The sequence below is a fragment of the Narcine bancroftii genome, chromosome 6 (genome assembly GCF_036971445.1).
Source record: "Narcine bancroftii isolate sNarBan1 chromosome 6, sNarBan1.hap1, whole genome shotgun sequence".
NCBI classification, from domain to species: Eukaryota; Metazoa; Chordata; class Chondrichthyes; order Torpediniformes; family Narcinidae; genus Narcine; species Narcine bancroftii.
The window spans coordinates 226,207,780-226,223,806 of record NC_091474.1 but is presented as its reverse complement, the minus strand read 5'-3'; the positions used below and the strand labels follow the sequence as shown (position 1 = coordinate 226,223,806).

Here is a 16,027-nt window from a genome sequence, read left to right as displayed (position 1 = left end):
AGAGCTTTAGTCATCAAAATATTCTCTTACTAGGTAAAAAATGGTATAGTATATAAACACTATCTCAACAATATTAAAAAAACCGTTTGAGGAGCAATTAAAAAAAATCGTATGAATATATGACCCTAAAATTTAGAATGTAAATGTTGAAATGGAAAGTGAAAAGCTTCTGCAGAGACTTTTTTTTCGTCAATTAAAAATGTAACAAGTATAATTCAGCTCATGAATAGAAAGTGGAATAACAAATCTGGAATAATTATTTACTCTATCCTAATTTGTATTCTTACCATACCACACGCACTTCTCAGAAAGACATTTTGCCTCCAGTTCCAATTTTGTTCATCGTGAAGGTCCCATTACTTGTCAGTTAACAAGCAACTTTGACTCAATTAAAAAAAATCACATTGCAGTTTCAGAAAACAGCAAAGAAAGCACTAGGCTTTGTTGCCAAATGTCAGTTAAGGCTAAAAACACCAGCAAGTTGTTTTCTAAATAATTCAAATTACAAATCAGATGTCACCAAATGTTTTACATTAACTGAAATTACTGAGATCTAGGATTCTTTAATCCCAACTGCAAGCAGACAGTTGTCTCTCTAACTTAAGAATTATTTGTTATACAACTTTGAAACCATATTTTCCACTCCTGGTTCCCACTTTGCCAACACTTTGATAACTCAATGACTCATGCTACTAGATGCATAATAGCCCATTTTATATGATTCATTCCTATGATCAGTATGCTAATAATCAAGCTTACCAGCAAAAGCTTCCCTTTATTTTTAAATGTGGCATGCAGAAATATCCAAATGATATACATGTTAATTTGCTCCCAATTCAGATTACACTGTCTCTAAATTAGGGGAAGGCTAAAATAAATAAAAGCTATAAAAGGAAATAAATAAATTAAAGAAAAATAGTAAATATTTTTACTGATTGGGAGAAGCATTTCCTGTAGTTTCCACTAATTAATTTCCTCTGTGTTTTGGCAATGTCCTAGCTGGCCACTGGAGGATTGGAGAATGGCAAATGCAATTCCTTTGTTTAAGTTGTGTAAGAGGGAGATTCCTGGGAATTATAGACAGTGAGTGGGTGGGAGGAAAGGCTCCACAGGGATAGTCAGCATGGCTTTGTGAGAGGCAGGTTGTGCTTCAGGAGCTGAACTGACTTTTTCGAGGAGACAAAAGAAAGTGGCGGAGGTATACGGATGTGGTGTATATGGGATTTCAGAAAGTCATGAGCCATGGAATCCATGGAACCTTAGCTGTTTGGATTTGGAATTGGCTTGCCTGCAGAAGGCCAAGGATTGTAGTTGATAGAACATATTCTGGCTGGAGGTTGGTGACTACTGGCATTCCATGGGGATCTTTTCTGGGATCCTGCTCTTTGTGATTTTTGTAAATGACTTAACGAAGAAATGGAAGGTGGGTCAGTAAGTTTGCAAGTGAGATGGAGGTTGGAGGTATTGTGGACAGCAGGATATAGACAGGATGCAGAGAAGTGGAAGATGGAGTTCAATTCCAAAAAGTGTGAAATGATGCATTTTGGAAGGTCAGACTTGAAGGCAAAGTACATGGCAGGATTCTTAATAATTTGGAGGAACAGAGGGATCTTGGGCCCAAGTTCAGAAATCCTTCATTTTCACAAAAGTTTGTAAGGGGGTTAATAAAGGTGCTGACCTTTATTAGTTGGGGATTCAGATCAAGAGTCATGAGGTAATGATGCATTCTATTAGACCATCCTTGGAGTATTGCATTTGGATCTGGTCATCTCATTTACAGGAACGCGGTAGAAGCTTTAGAAAGAGTGCAATTTTAGTTTTCTGACAAGAATGTGCAAGGTAAGTGGAGAGCCTTCAAAGGTGAAATTTTGAGAGTACAGAGTTTGTATGTTCCTGTCAGGACTAAAGGAAAGATTAGCCGGCATGGGGATCCTTGGTTTTTGAGGGGTATTGGGGATTTTGTTCGGAAGAAGAGAGATGTGTATGGCAGGTATAGGCAACATAGAGCAAAAAAAGTACTGGAGGTGTATAAAAAATGCAAGAAAAACCTCAAGAAAGATATCAGGAAGGCAAACAAAAGATATAAAGTAGCTTCAGCAGGTATATTAAGAGCAAAAAGATAGTAAAGGACAAAATTAGGACAGCACAGTTAGCGCAAAATCTTTACAGCGCCAGCAATCGGGAACGGGGTTTGAATCCCGCGCTGTCTGTAAGGTGTTTTTACATTCTCTCCATGTCTGCGAGGGTTTTTCCGAGAGTGTAGGTTAATTGGATGTAAATTTGGCAGGACGGACTCCTGGGCCAAAATGGTCTGTTACCGTACTGTATGCCTACATTTACAATTGGTCCCCTTGAAGATCAGAGTGGTTGTCTTTGTATGGAGCCAAAAGAGATGGGGGAGATCGGAAATTTTTTTTTCAATCAGTATTCATCAGGAAATGGGCACAGAGACGTGGGAAGTAAGGAAAACAAGTAGTGTAGTCATGGAACTTATGCAGATTAAAGAAAAGGAAGTGCTTGCTGCCTTAAAGCAAATAAGGGTTGATAAATCCCCAGGGCTGAGGGAGGCTAGTGTAGAAATTGCAGGGGTCTGGCAGAAATATTTAAAATGTCCTTAGCCATGAGTGTGGTGCCAGAGTATTGGAGGGTAGCTCACGATGTTCCATTGTTTAAAAAAAGGCTCCAGAAGTAACTCTAGAAATTATAGGCCGGTGAGCCTGATATCAGTAATAGGTAAATTATTAGAAGGTTTTCTAAGGGATCGGCCATATAATCAGAAAACAACATCCCAATCCACGCATTTTAGATCACTTCTCGTTTCCTCAAAATTGGCCTTTCTCCACTTTAGAATCTTAACCTGAGGCCCAGACCTATCCTTTTCCATAATTAACTTGAAACTAATGTCAATGATCACTGGACCTAAAATGTTCCCTGACACATACTTTGTCACCTGTCCAGTCTTGTTCCCTGAAAGGAGATCCAGTATTGCATTCTCTCTAGTTGGTACCTCTACATATTGATTTAGAAAACTTTCCTGAACACATTTGACAAACTCCATGCCATCCAGCCCTTTTCCAGTATGGAAATATCAGTCAATATGTGGAAAATTAAAATTCCCTACTATCACAACCTTCTGTTTCCTGCAACTGTCTGCTATCTTTCTACAGATTTGCTCCTCCAATTCTCGTTGACTATTGGGTGGTCTATAATACAACCCCATGAGTGTAGTCATATCTTTCCAGTTCCTCAGCTCCACCCATATAGCCTCTGGTATGTCCTGCCTGAGCATACCTATGATATTTTCCCTGATGAGCAATGTCACTCCTCCCCCTTTCTTCACCCAGTTCTATCACTACTAAAGCAAAGGATGCCCACAACATTGCCACAATACTGCCAGTCCTGCCCCCCTGCAACCAAGTTTCACTAATGGCCACAATGTCATAATTCCACGTGTCAAAAACATGTTCTAAGCTCATCTCTTTGCATTGAAATAGATGCAAATGAGAACATTTTCACCACGAACAAGCCATTGACTTCTAACAGTGCATACAATTTTCACATCATCTTTCCCCTCCTCCACTCCTCTATCTGCTTTGGCACTCTGGTTCCCATCCCCTTGCAAATCTAGTTTAAACTCACCGGAGCAGCACCGGTTCAGGGGAACGTTATCTCATTTTTAATGCTGTATGGTGTTAATTGCGACAAAATAAATGTTACCTGATACTAGAAAACCTTTCTGCAAATAATATTAACTCCTTCCCCAGTTCAGATGCAAGCTGTCCAGTTGGAACAGATCCAACCTTCCCAGGAAGAGACTCAATGAAGCCCTCCCTCCTGCACCAGGTCTTTAGCCACATGTTAAGCTGTATAATCCTCCTATTTCTAACCTCATGTGGCACAGGTAGCAATCCTGAGCTCACAGCCCTGGAGGTCCTGTGTTTCAACCTAGCGCCTAACTCCCTGAAATCTCCTTGATCGATCTCCTCATCCTTCCTACCCTGTTACCTTCCCTCCTGAGAGCACTGTAAACTCAATCTAAGATATCTCGGACCTTGCCACCAGAGAGGCAACATACCATCTGGGATACTCAATCTCTTCTATAGAACCTCTTATCTGTTCCCCGAACTATGGAATTCCCCCCATCACTACAGCTCTCCTCTTATCCTCCCTTCCCTACTTAACCACAGGACAAGCCTCCATGCCAGAGACCTGATCACCGTGGCTTGTCCCTGGTAGGTTATCACCCGCAACAGTATCCAAAATTGTTCACTTATTATTGAGGGGAATGGCCACATGGGTGCCCTGTACTTCCTGCCTGTTCCCTTTACCGTATCCTGTCACCCACCTATCACCTTCCTGCCTTCTAAGCATGATAGTGTCCCTGTGACTCCTGTCTATCATCCCCTCTGCCTCCAGAATGATCCAAAGTTCATCCAACTTCAGCTCCAATTCCTTAACATAGTTTGTCAGGAACTCTAGCTGAATGCAATTCTCACAGTTGAACTCGTCAGGGATACTTGCTGCCTTCTCTGTCGATCCACATTCTGCAAGAGGAGCATCCCCCTGCCTTGGCTGTCATTCCCACAGTTTATAATTTTAAAAAATAATAGGATTTCTAAAACCTGTCCTTACCTCTGCCTACCTATTGAATTCTTTTTGTTCCTTGAATAGGGTGAATCTTTTTTTACTTTAACTCGTACTATTCCCTGCCCCTTACTTGTTCTCCCTGAAGCCTGTTGAGCCAAAGCCTTACCACTTCGACTCAGCCCTCTCTAGCGATGACTGCTCCCTGGAAGACCACTCCGCTACACAATCCCTCACTTTTATAATGATACTCAGCTTCTTCCTCCAATTAGCTTCTTTGTGCTACCTCGCCCTTTTTTAAATTTTAATTGCTGCCACTCCTGAGGTAATCTGACCTCTTTTGCTCCAATCAGTTTCTTCCTCCAAAAGACACAGCTGGATAGATTTTGGCACAGTTGTGGAATTAAGGTTATGGGGGGTGGGGGGGGGGGGGCGGGGGAGGGAAGACAAGCAGGTGGAGCCAAGTCAATAGCCAAATCACCCATGATCTCATTGAATGGGTGAAGCAGACTCGATGAGCCAGATGGCTTATTCCTGCTTTTTAAAAAAAATGCTTTTATGAAAAAGGGATTTTTTAAAAAAGCTAAAAACTTTAGACCAACCTTCTCAATATCTTGTAGCCACCAACAGCACCTGTTGAGAATGGCTGCTTCACACTAGACAAGATTATGAGAGGCATTGATAGGGTGGAGAATCAGCATCTTTTCCCCAGGGTCATAAAGGCCAATACCAGAGATCATCAGTTTTAAGGTGAGTAGAGGAAAGCTGAGGGGAGATGTTGTCAGTGGGGGTAAAACCGATAGGGATATTTAAGAGCCTCCTAAAAAGGCACATGGATGTAAGAAACAGAGAATTATGGGTTTGAGGGAGGGAAGGGTTAAATTGATGCTGAAATAGGATTCTATAGGTTGGCACAACAGAGTGAGTTTAGGGGCTATATTGTGCTGTGCTGTTCTATGTTAAATGTACTGTTATTTTGTAGAAACTGTGAAATAAGAAGAAAACTTCAATCAATTGCCCCCTTCCAAAGTTTAACGGCTGTTACCTGCTCTGTGGAAAGCAAAGAAACAAATCATATTTCTTTACGTGAGAGGCACGTTTGGCATAGCAGTCAGCGCAACGCCCTTACTGCACCAGCGATTGGGACCAGACCAGGGTTCGAATCCCACGCTGTCTGCATGGAGTTTGTACGTTCTCCCCGTGTCTGCGTGGGTGTTCTATGGGGGCTCTGGTTTCCACCCACCCTTCAGAAACATACTGCTGTGTAAGTTAATGGGATGTAAATGGGGCCAGCAGCACAGACTTGTAGAGCCAAATTAGCCCATTACAGTTCTGTAGGTCTAAGTTAAAAAAAAAGGTATTACGGTGCAGGATTGTTTTCTCCTCTGCTGGTTTTTCATCTTCTTGTTTGCCTTTCTTCTGTCTTTTTGCTATGATCTCATCGAGTTCTTTCTGTTCTTCCTGTGAAAATAACCAGCACCCTGGAGTAAAAGATGGGAATGTAACTTGATTGTCATTCTACACAGCTATACAAGTTGGACATTCCACAGAGAAGAAAAGAAGAATCTAATTAAGAACGACAGAGGATATACACAACACCATAAACACTTTATAAATGGCATCAAAATCCCAAGTATATTGCAATCTGTAACTTATACAAAGTCCAAAATAAAATTTCAGGTGCGATTTTTACATAGGTTTCTAAACCAGTGGTTCTTAACCTTTTTCTTTCCACTCACATACCACTTTAAGTATTCCCTAGGCCATCGGTGCTCTGTTAGGGATGGCTTAGGGTAGTATGTGGGTGGAAAGAAAAAGTTTGAAAACCACTGTTTTAATTGTACCTAACTGACTCGTTATGTGCACTCCAAAGGAAATGGGTCGATGACAATTTTTCTCAAGCAAAATATTTCAGTTACAATTGAATCTAGAGCAGTGATTCTCAACCTTCCCTTCCCACTCTCATACCACCTTAAGCCATCCCTTACTAATCACAGTGCACTGATGACATAGGGATGGCTTAAAGTGGTATGTGAGTGGAAAGAAAAAGGTTGAGAACCACTATATCAGGGATATTCAACAAACCTCTAATCAGTTTTTTGAGGAAGTTACCAGGAAAATTGATAAAGGAAATACAGAAGATGCTGTTTGCAAGGATTTTAGTAACACATTTGATATCCTCATGGAAGGCTGCTCAAGAAAGTTCAGTTGCTCAGTATTCATGATGAGGTAGTAAATTTTGTTTAGACATCGGCTTTGTGTAGAAACAGATAATTGCCTCTCTGAAGAGGCCTGTGACTAGTGCTGTGTCTCAGGGATCAGTGTTGTTTGTCATCTATATCAATGATTTGAATAATAATGTGGTATTTGGATCAATAAATTTGCAGATGTCACTGATTGAGGGGACAGAGAAAGACTTTCGAAGCTGGAAGGATCTGGACCAGCTGGAAAGATGGGCTGCAAACTGGAAGATGACGTTTATTGCAGACAAGTACAAGGTATTGCATTATGGGAGGAGAAATCAGCATAGGTCTTGCACCACAAATGGTTGGGCACTGTGGCGTACAATAGAACAGATACAAAATACCTTGAAAGTGGCATCACAGGTAGATAGGGTCATAAAGAGAGCTTCATAAATCTAAGTATTGAGAACAGGAGTTGAAATGCTATGTTGAAGTTGTGCAAGAGATTGGTGCAGTCTTTGTCACCCACCTACAGGGAAGATAATCAATAGGATTGAAAGAGTGCACAGAAAATTTATAAGGATGTTGCAAAGACTTGAGAACCTGAGCTATAAGGAAAAATTGAATAATTTAGGACCATTCCCTGGAGCATCAGAAAATGAAGGGAGGTTTGATAGGTATACAAAATTATGCGGGGTATGGATCTGGAAAATGCGAGGTTGGGTGAGGCATGATCTGAAGGACCTAAATTTTGAGTGTTTAAGGGGAAAGTGAGGGAGAACTTCATTCAGAGGATGGTGAGAGTGTGGAATGAGCTGCCAGTGGAAATGGTGAATGCCAGATCAATTCGAACATTTAAGAGAAGATTAAACGGATACACAAATGGGAGGGACATGGAGAGCAATGGTCCAGATGCAGATTGATGGGACCAAGCAGACAAATAGTTTAACGTGGACTAGATAGGCCAAAAAGCCTGTTTCTCTACTGCAGTGTTCTATGGAGCAGCTGGTAGAGTTTTCTGCCTCACAACACCAGAGACTTGGGTTCATTTCTGATGTTAGTTGCTGGCTGCAGGGTTCTCCCTGTGATCAGATGGATTTTCTCCAAATGCTCCAGTTTCTTCCCTTAATCACAAATATACATGGGCTAGAAGGTTAATTGGTCGATATAAATTATTCCTAGTGTGTAGTGAGTGGTAAAATCTCAGGAAAGTTTTTGAGAATATAGAGGAAAAAAATGGAATTGGTGTAGAATTAGTGTAATGAAGGGTTGATACAGACATGGTGGGCCAATATGCCGGTTTCCTTGCTGCTTATTTCCTTGGTACATTCACTTGACCCCGCGTTTGTTCCAAAAATATTCAATTTTAAAGTTAACTGATTTATTAAATTATGTCCAAGCGAAGAACTGTTATAGCCAACAAATATTATATCATTTATACTGACAATAATAACTGATCAGTAATTAGTAAAGGATGACAATTTGTTATTTGGCAGATAGTCTTGTGTCCAAATGTGCAGATGTTGAAAAAACTGCAAGCTTCCATTTTACAAAAGAGCATTATTGCCATTGTCATAATTGAATGATAAAATAAAGCAATCATTTTCAAACTGTTCAGTGTTTGTTCATTGTATTCTAATATCTAGCATTATCTTTGCACACACAGGCTGATGCAAGTAAATAAACTAACCTCTGTCGGTTTGGCCACATCTTTTTCATCAATGTATTTTGCCCAAGGTCCTTGAAAACCCTCAATATTTGCTGGGTCAGCTTCTTTTAATTTCTTCCGCTTTTCTGTTTTCTTTTTACTAGATTCAAACACGGTAAGCCCTGCAGGATTGGAAAATAAATACAAAGAGCATGTAGGCAAATAATTTGAGGTAAGTACAGCAAATCTACTTCAATTAATGTGGGTTCCTCAAATTAATATCAGTGAACAATGTTGCAAATACTTTATTTCTTGAAAAATTATGTAAAGAACAAAAGGATTGATTGATTCCCTTTATAGATGAAAGGATACCCTCCATAAATCTTCGTCCGCGAAGCCAAGCCAAAGAAGATGGGCTTAGGGTAGTAAAATGAAACCAAGGTAAAAAAAACCAGTCACAATCTTATTGAATTGCAAGGGGGCACAGGGTATTGAATACTCCGAGTCTTGCATCGTTTTCTGACTGCTTAAAAATGCATTTTAGTAATAGCAATTCAACAATAATAAAACAGCAGAAATAAACTAAACTGAAACAGTGTTCCAAATCCATTATGAGACAGTGTCCAGCTGGAGGATCGTGCACTGAGGGTTTCCCACCACCTCCTCTTTTCTCTTTAAATTATGTTTTGGAAGGTACTTTGGTCCTTACATTTCCAATTCTCCTTTAAAGTTGTACTAAATATAACAAGTGATTAGATATATTGGTTGCAGCTCTACAAGGTTCATTGAAGAATACTGAGTGCCCCCTGTCTGACAGTAATTAAACTGCAAGGAGATGTTACAACATTTACTTAAACCTTGAAATAGGCGTATTCGAACAAATTTGGAAACTGTACATGGAACACAACAGAGCAGTCCTACCGCGGACCTCCACCACTTAAAATGACAGAATGAGAAGAAGACGAAATGAACTGACCCAGTGTGTAAAAGTAGATGACACAAATTTCTTGTTTATTTTCATTGTGTGATGGCATTGTTTAATGGGTTTAGAGGGTGGAGAGGGGGTGGGAAGGAGGGAGGGAAGGGAGGGGGGATAAAATGACACTGTGTATATTCAAGAGGGAAATGTTTATGTGTATTTTGGTCAATATGGTTCATAGTGCAAAAAAAAAACAGGCTCTTGAATCTCTCTCGTTATGCTAACCATGGACTGCTCAGACACCACTATTGAAACCCCACATCTTTTCTTGCATTATGGTATCTGATTATTTATATTAAACTTTCTTTTGTATTTTTTTTTCTCAATTGAATTTAATATACACTATTTTAGTTATTATTTTCATGAAGTATCTGTCCAACTGTAGCAAGAATTTTGATGCTTATGTACATTGTACAATGCATATGACAACAAATTTGTTAACACTATTAACATTACACAATACCAAGCTTGAAGTAATTCCAAGTCACAACAACAAAAGTTGTCAACCAATTATTACTTGCTGCAAACTGATTTTGAGAAATGAACTAGACAGTACAATCCTTTATCTGGACATCTAAAATCTGGAAAGCTCCAAAATCCAGCAAGTGGGGACCAGCGGTTGGGGGAGGCGGCCGAGGGACCGGCGGTTGGGGGAGGCGGATACGACAGCACAATTCGGGTGGGCTTTCCGAAATCTGGAAAAATCCAAAATTCAGGACACACTGTCCCCCAAGAGTTTCGGATAAAGGATTGTGTACCTGTAATACATTTGTTTATTTCCCTCAGCATTAACAATCAGAGGTAGCAAGTGGAGGTGCACTCATTCCCAAAGATGGGAAATTAATTCGGAATTTTGCAGATAGCATTATTCGCAAAATGTTCACATTTCACAAAAAGAACTGTTAATATTCCATCCCTAAGATTCAACAATCCGCTTTAAAGTTGGTGCTTATTGGCTTCCACAAAAACTAGCTCACGATGTTGCATGCTGGACTTTAACTTGTTTCACAAACATTAATTATACACTCATTCACAATGAGTGTATTCACTCTCAAAATTTCCCACTTCTGAACTCTGGTTGGTCAATTATAGTACAATCACATTGATTCTTTGGAGAAGGTTATAGTTGTATTGATCACTGCTCATCTTCAAGAATGAAAAGTCCAAGAATGGTTTTTGAAGAAACTAAAATGTATTTTTGAATTAATGGATTTTTGTTTAAAAACATCAAGGACACAGAGAGGTCTGTTCCCAGGATGGCAGTGCCCATACTTTGCAGCCCACACCACAAAGTGGTGGGAGATGACAGCAGTAGTCCAGTATGTGGTTTAGAGGCTGAAGGACTCAGGCAGCTGGCAACCGAGTTCCAGGGATTAATGATGGCACCAGTGGCGAGCAGAGCTTCTGAAGGGTCTCGGACACTGACCATTTTCTAATCACTATGGAGGACTGGAACTGAGGACTGAGGAGGATGTTCAAGTTCAAGTTTATTATCATCTGACTATACATATTGCAACCAATGAAACTGCATTACTCCAGACCATGGTACACACACAATACATATAATTTCTGATTAATGAAGTATTCTGGGTCCAGCATCAAACATGCACAACAAGGTACTTTGTGTTCTTCGTGTAGTGGAGAATGGCCCATCTTTATCCTCCTGAAGTCCACAATCATCTCCTTTGTCTTAGCTACGTTGAAACTCAGGTTGATGCTATCACACTATTTAATGAGCTTTCCAACCTCCTCTGTGTCTTGGATGCCTCAGTTCACTGCAGGACCAGATAGGTCACGTAACTATGGAGGTTACAGGATTGCAGGAGTAGGGAGCATTGAAGGAGGTGTCAGGATCCATGGACACCTTGGAAGGGACTCTTTCTTGCTTCTCTCTTTTTGAAAGTGGTGCTGGTCTAGTGGCACTTGTTTGTGTGCCTTCATAAACAAATATTTTATGTATTTTTTGAACATAACAATAACTGAGTCTTGATTTTGGATTCCACTTTATTTTATGAACTTTTAGACATTCAGCATGTAAAAAAATCCTTTCAGCCCATGACCTCCAAATTACACTCATTGACCTACACCGCAATACTATTGTTTGAACAGTGGGAGGAAACGGAAGCATCCAGGAAACCTAGACACAGGGAGAATGTACAAAGTCCTTACATATAGCATGGGATTCAAACCCCGGTCCCGGTTGCTATAACAGCATTGCGCTAACTGCTACGCTAACCACATCACCCACTACAATAATGACATTTATGCAATGTAATTTAAAATAAATACATTTAAATATTTTGGATAATTTACTCGGTTACAGAATACTGATGATCAATCTCACAGCCTCCACTGGCCTGACAGTCCTGATTTTGATGCTCCTGTAACTTCTTCTTGATGATAGTAGGTCAAAGACACTGTGCGCTGGATGGAAAGGGACTTTTATAATTCGTTGAGACCTAGTCAAGCAATGCTCACAGTTGGAAACGCCTTTACAGCACCAGTGAACAGGACTGGACCTGGGCTCGAATCCTGCACTGTCTGTAAGGAGTTTGTATATTCTCTCCATGTCTGTGTGAGTTTTCTCTGGGGGCTCAGGTTTCCTCCCACTTTTCAAAAACTTACCAGGGTGTAAATTGGGTGGCACGGACTCAGAGGGCCAAATTAGCCCATTTCTGTGCTGAATGTCTAAATGTCATCAATGGAGGAAAGGGAGACCCCAATGATTTTCTCATCCATTTTGATGATCCTCTGTATTCCATCTGATGCTTTGCTAGCATACCACATAAATACTGACAAGACCCTCCCAGTAATGCTCCTGTAAAAAAATTGTCAAAATTCGGCCGGTACCTCCTTAGGAAGTGTAGGCGCTCCAGCACCATCCTGATTAATGAAGTATTCTGGGTCCAGCATCAATCATGGACACCTTGGAAGGGATTCTCTCTTGCTTCTCTCTCTTTTTGAAAGTGGTGCTGGACTAGTGGCACTTGTTTGTGTGCCTTCATAAACAAATATTTTATGTATTTTTTGAACATAACAATAACTGAGTCTTGATTTTGGATTCCACTTTATTTTATGAACTTTTTTAGGTCAGGTACATCTTTATCTCTGACTCAATAGCCATTTCAGTTCTAATCAGACACAAGAACATTTTAATTTCACCTGCAGGGCAAATGCTTTCCTCACAAACCCTCTTTTCCCACTTCAACTATTCTTAGAGCTGTCTGATTAGCAATGGGTTGCACTGGGTTTGTTTAACCTGGACTGAATTCATCTTAAGATCCAGATGCAAAATGATCATCTTATTTGGCCTCTGTGGCTCTTTAATCAAATTGTTAAAGTTAATTTGGATCAGCTCTAATAAAATATAAGGTGCAAAAAAAAAATATTGCCTAAACTGGTACAGAAATTTAGGACAAGATTTTAAAAAGGCTTAAAGTCAAGTCCAAATCTATGGAAAAACCATGGAATTCTTTGACCAAAGGCACCCTAGCAGATGCAACCTATGAAGCTGCAGTTTCACCGAGTCTCATGGGAAATAAAAGTACAGATCTTAAATGTCACATTTATCAGATGTTATTAATTTTTTATTTTCTTGAACAAGTCTGTGGTTCCAAATTGAAATTGAACATCAAATAACAATTGATTTTCAGGTGAACAAAAATGTTTATGGAAAGGAAAAGACATGTGAGCTTGTTCACCTGGTTATTTGTTCCAAAACTGCAAAGACAACACTGCATGGTTCAAAGATTACATCTTCATCTCAAAACCATACAGAAAAATGAGTTTCAGGTTTAATTTCTGATCTAATTGAGGCAGCTTTTCTCTCATAACAGGAAATTACTGACATCTGTGCAACAAATTCCTCTGAAAAAGTTTGTGCCTCTGGGCAAGAAGGGAAGAAAGTTTGGAGGGAAGGGATGGGCGCAAGAAGGAACAAATTATTACTTACTAATTTATTAATCAATCAAGAAATAAATGGGTGCTAAACTTAGCTCTCAACACACACAAATATTAAATTAAACTACAGTGATATTCTCTGAAATCAAAATTTTGCCATTATGCATCTAGGATATGAAGGTGCTATGTAACCAAACACTGTGACTAAATGAATGGTTAGATGAAAAATCATACAATTTTGATTATAATTTTGAGTACAAATCACAAACCTTGGTTCTTTTCAGCATCTTCAACACTACCGATATATGTATCCCCTGCTGGAACTTCACTGTGGTCTAAAGTTGGATCCAAAGCATAACCTAAAATTAAAAACAATAATTGTGAAACATTTTATTTAAAAAAGCAAAATATAGAAGAAAAAGGAAAATGAAAATCAATCAACTCAGTTTCATGCTCTTTCAGACTTCAATGAGGTTAAAGAAACAAATTAGGCAAAAATCATAGACAAATAAAAACACAGTATTCTTCAAAGAAAATCCATTTATTCATGTCAAAATGAGTAACAATTTAAGTAAAAATTTAAAAGAAGATATATATAACCATATAACCACTTACAGACAGAACAGACCAGTTCGGCCCTACTAGTCCATGCCGTAACAAATCCCCACCCTCCTAGTCCCACTGACCAGCACCCAGTCCATACCCCTCTAGTCCTCTCCTATCCATGTAACGATCCAGTCTTTCCTTAAATGTAACCAATGATCCCGCCACGACCACGTCTGTCAGAAGCTCATTCCACATCCCTACCACCCTTAGCGAAAAGAAATTTCCCCTCATGTTCCCCTTATAATTTTCCCCCTTCAATCTTAAACCATGCCCCCTAGTTTGAATCTCCCCCGCTCTTGAGAAAGCCTATCCACTTTTACCCTGTCTGTCCCTTTTAAAATCTTAAACACCTCTATCAAGTCCCCTCTCAATCTTCTACGCTCCAGAGAAAAAAAGCCCCAGTCTGCACAACCTTTCCCTGTAACTCAAACCTTGAAATCCTGTCAACATTCTTGTGAACCTTCTCTGCACTCTCTCTATTTTGTTTATATCTTTATTGTGCTCTTATCATGAGGTCAACCGTGTCTGCCTGTCCCGCATCGGACTGGTCAGCCACAAACGAGCCTGCAGCTGACGTGGACTTTTACCCCCTCCATAAATCTTTGTCCGCGAAGCCAAGCCAAAGAATCATGAGGTCTTTCATTCAATTAGACCATGGTCGATCTCCATCTATCTGTGCTTTCCTGCGCTAACCCTGGAATTGTTAATAAAGGAAAACCCCTATATCCAGCATCTATGAGGATTGATAGAGGCTGGAGAAGTGAATTTTCAGTTTGTTTGAGATTGCGTGCTGCGCGATGGCAAACTAACTGACAGGGGGTGGCATTTTAAACTTTTGCATTCTTTTTTAAGCCTTCCGATATTTATTTTCAGTAATTTATTTTGTCAGTTGCTTGAATTTTGGATAATGGGGATTTTACTGTCTATTAAAATGCATTAATCATTGCTGAATATACTCAGTGAATGTTGAAAAAGGTGTTAACATTTTTATTTATGACATGTGGGAATACAATATTGATCACAAGCATTTTATAGGATATTACAATGTACTTTGTCTCTGGAACACTGGAACTAGGAGCTTTTGTTTTAAAGAATTATCAAATTTGGAATCAGAGTAGTTTAGAGACCCTCAATTTAATTGCAGATCCAGCAAATCTCTTTTTGTTCCAAAGATCTTAACTGAAAATGGTTTGGCCAGTCCCAGCAGGCCAACGTGGAGTAGTGGCAACCTGGCCAAGCCCATTTCTGCGCTGTAAATACTATGCAAAATGAAATGTTATGAAAAGCAATTGTTTTAACAAATGTATAGCTCAATGCCTTAGCGTGATTGACCACACATCATTCCTTGAATCCAACTTGATTAACTGGAGATGCAAAAAACCAAGCATTTACAGCAAAAATATAAGAATAATCACCCTCGATTGATAGTCTCGGTTATGACATGATTTATTAATTAATGCAGTAAACAGGAAGGGGTGTGATCAGAGAAATGGCCTTGAATGTAAAGGCTCATTAGATACGACAAACATTTGCAGACACTAAGAAATGACAAAAGAAAGAGAGACTGTACAACTTTTATGAAGCATTTTACTACTAGGCTGAGAAATTATTTTGAAACATAACTAGGAAACTATTTTTAAACATGATGTATAAAACTGCAAAACAGTCAGCAATAAAACTGCTTTGCCAATTATTAAGATAGAGGGATGAAAATGACCACTGAATCAATAACGCAATACACCAAAAGAGTTGTGGGGGGGGGGGGGGTGGTGGTGGGGGAGGAATACATTATTTATTTTGTCTTGGGGCAGCACAGTGAGCAGGATGACACAGTTAGCACAAAGCTATTATAGCTGGGTTTGAATCTGGTACTGTCTGCAAGGAGTTTGGACGTTCAATCCATGTCCTTGTGAGTTTCCTCTGGGTGCTCAGTTTTCCTCCCACATTCCAATGATGTATAGGGTTAGTAGGTTAATTAGTCACGTATATATTTGGGCAGTGCAGGCTCATGGGCCAGAAGGGCTCATTACCTATTAACCTCTAAATTAAACATATTGCAGCACCAGAGATTTGGGTTTGAATCTGGTGCTGTCCATAAGGAATTCGTAGATTCCTCCTCATGGCTTG

At 39.7% G+C, this 16,027-nt stretch overlaps 1 protein-coding gene across 1 annotated transcript in view; it reads right to left on the bottom strand.

Annotated features, from left to right (window-relative positions):
• cdc40 (cell division cycle 40 homolog (S. cerevisiae)) overlaps positions 1-16,027 on the bottom strand; it is a 154,892-nt gene that overhangs the window by 75,441 nt on the left and 63,424 nt on the right. Inside the window, exons 4-6 of the mRNA XM_069887585.1 lie at positions 13,564-13,653; positions 8,458-8,597; positions 5,949-6,045 (exon numbers count right to left, since the gene is read on the bottom strand). Coding sequence (XP_069743686.1) covers positions 5,949-6,045; positions 8,458-8,597; positions 13,564-13,653 — 327 coding nt within the window. The remainder of the gene's footprint in view (positions 1-5,948; positions 6,046-8,457; positions 8,598-13,563; positions 13,654-16,027) is intronic.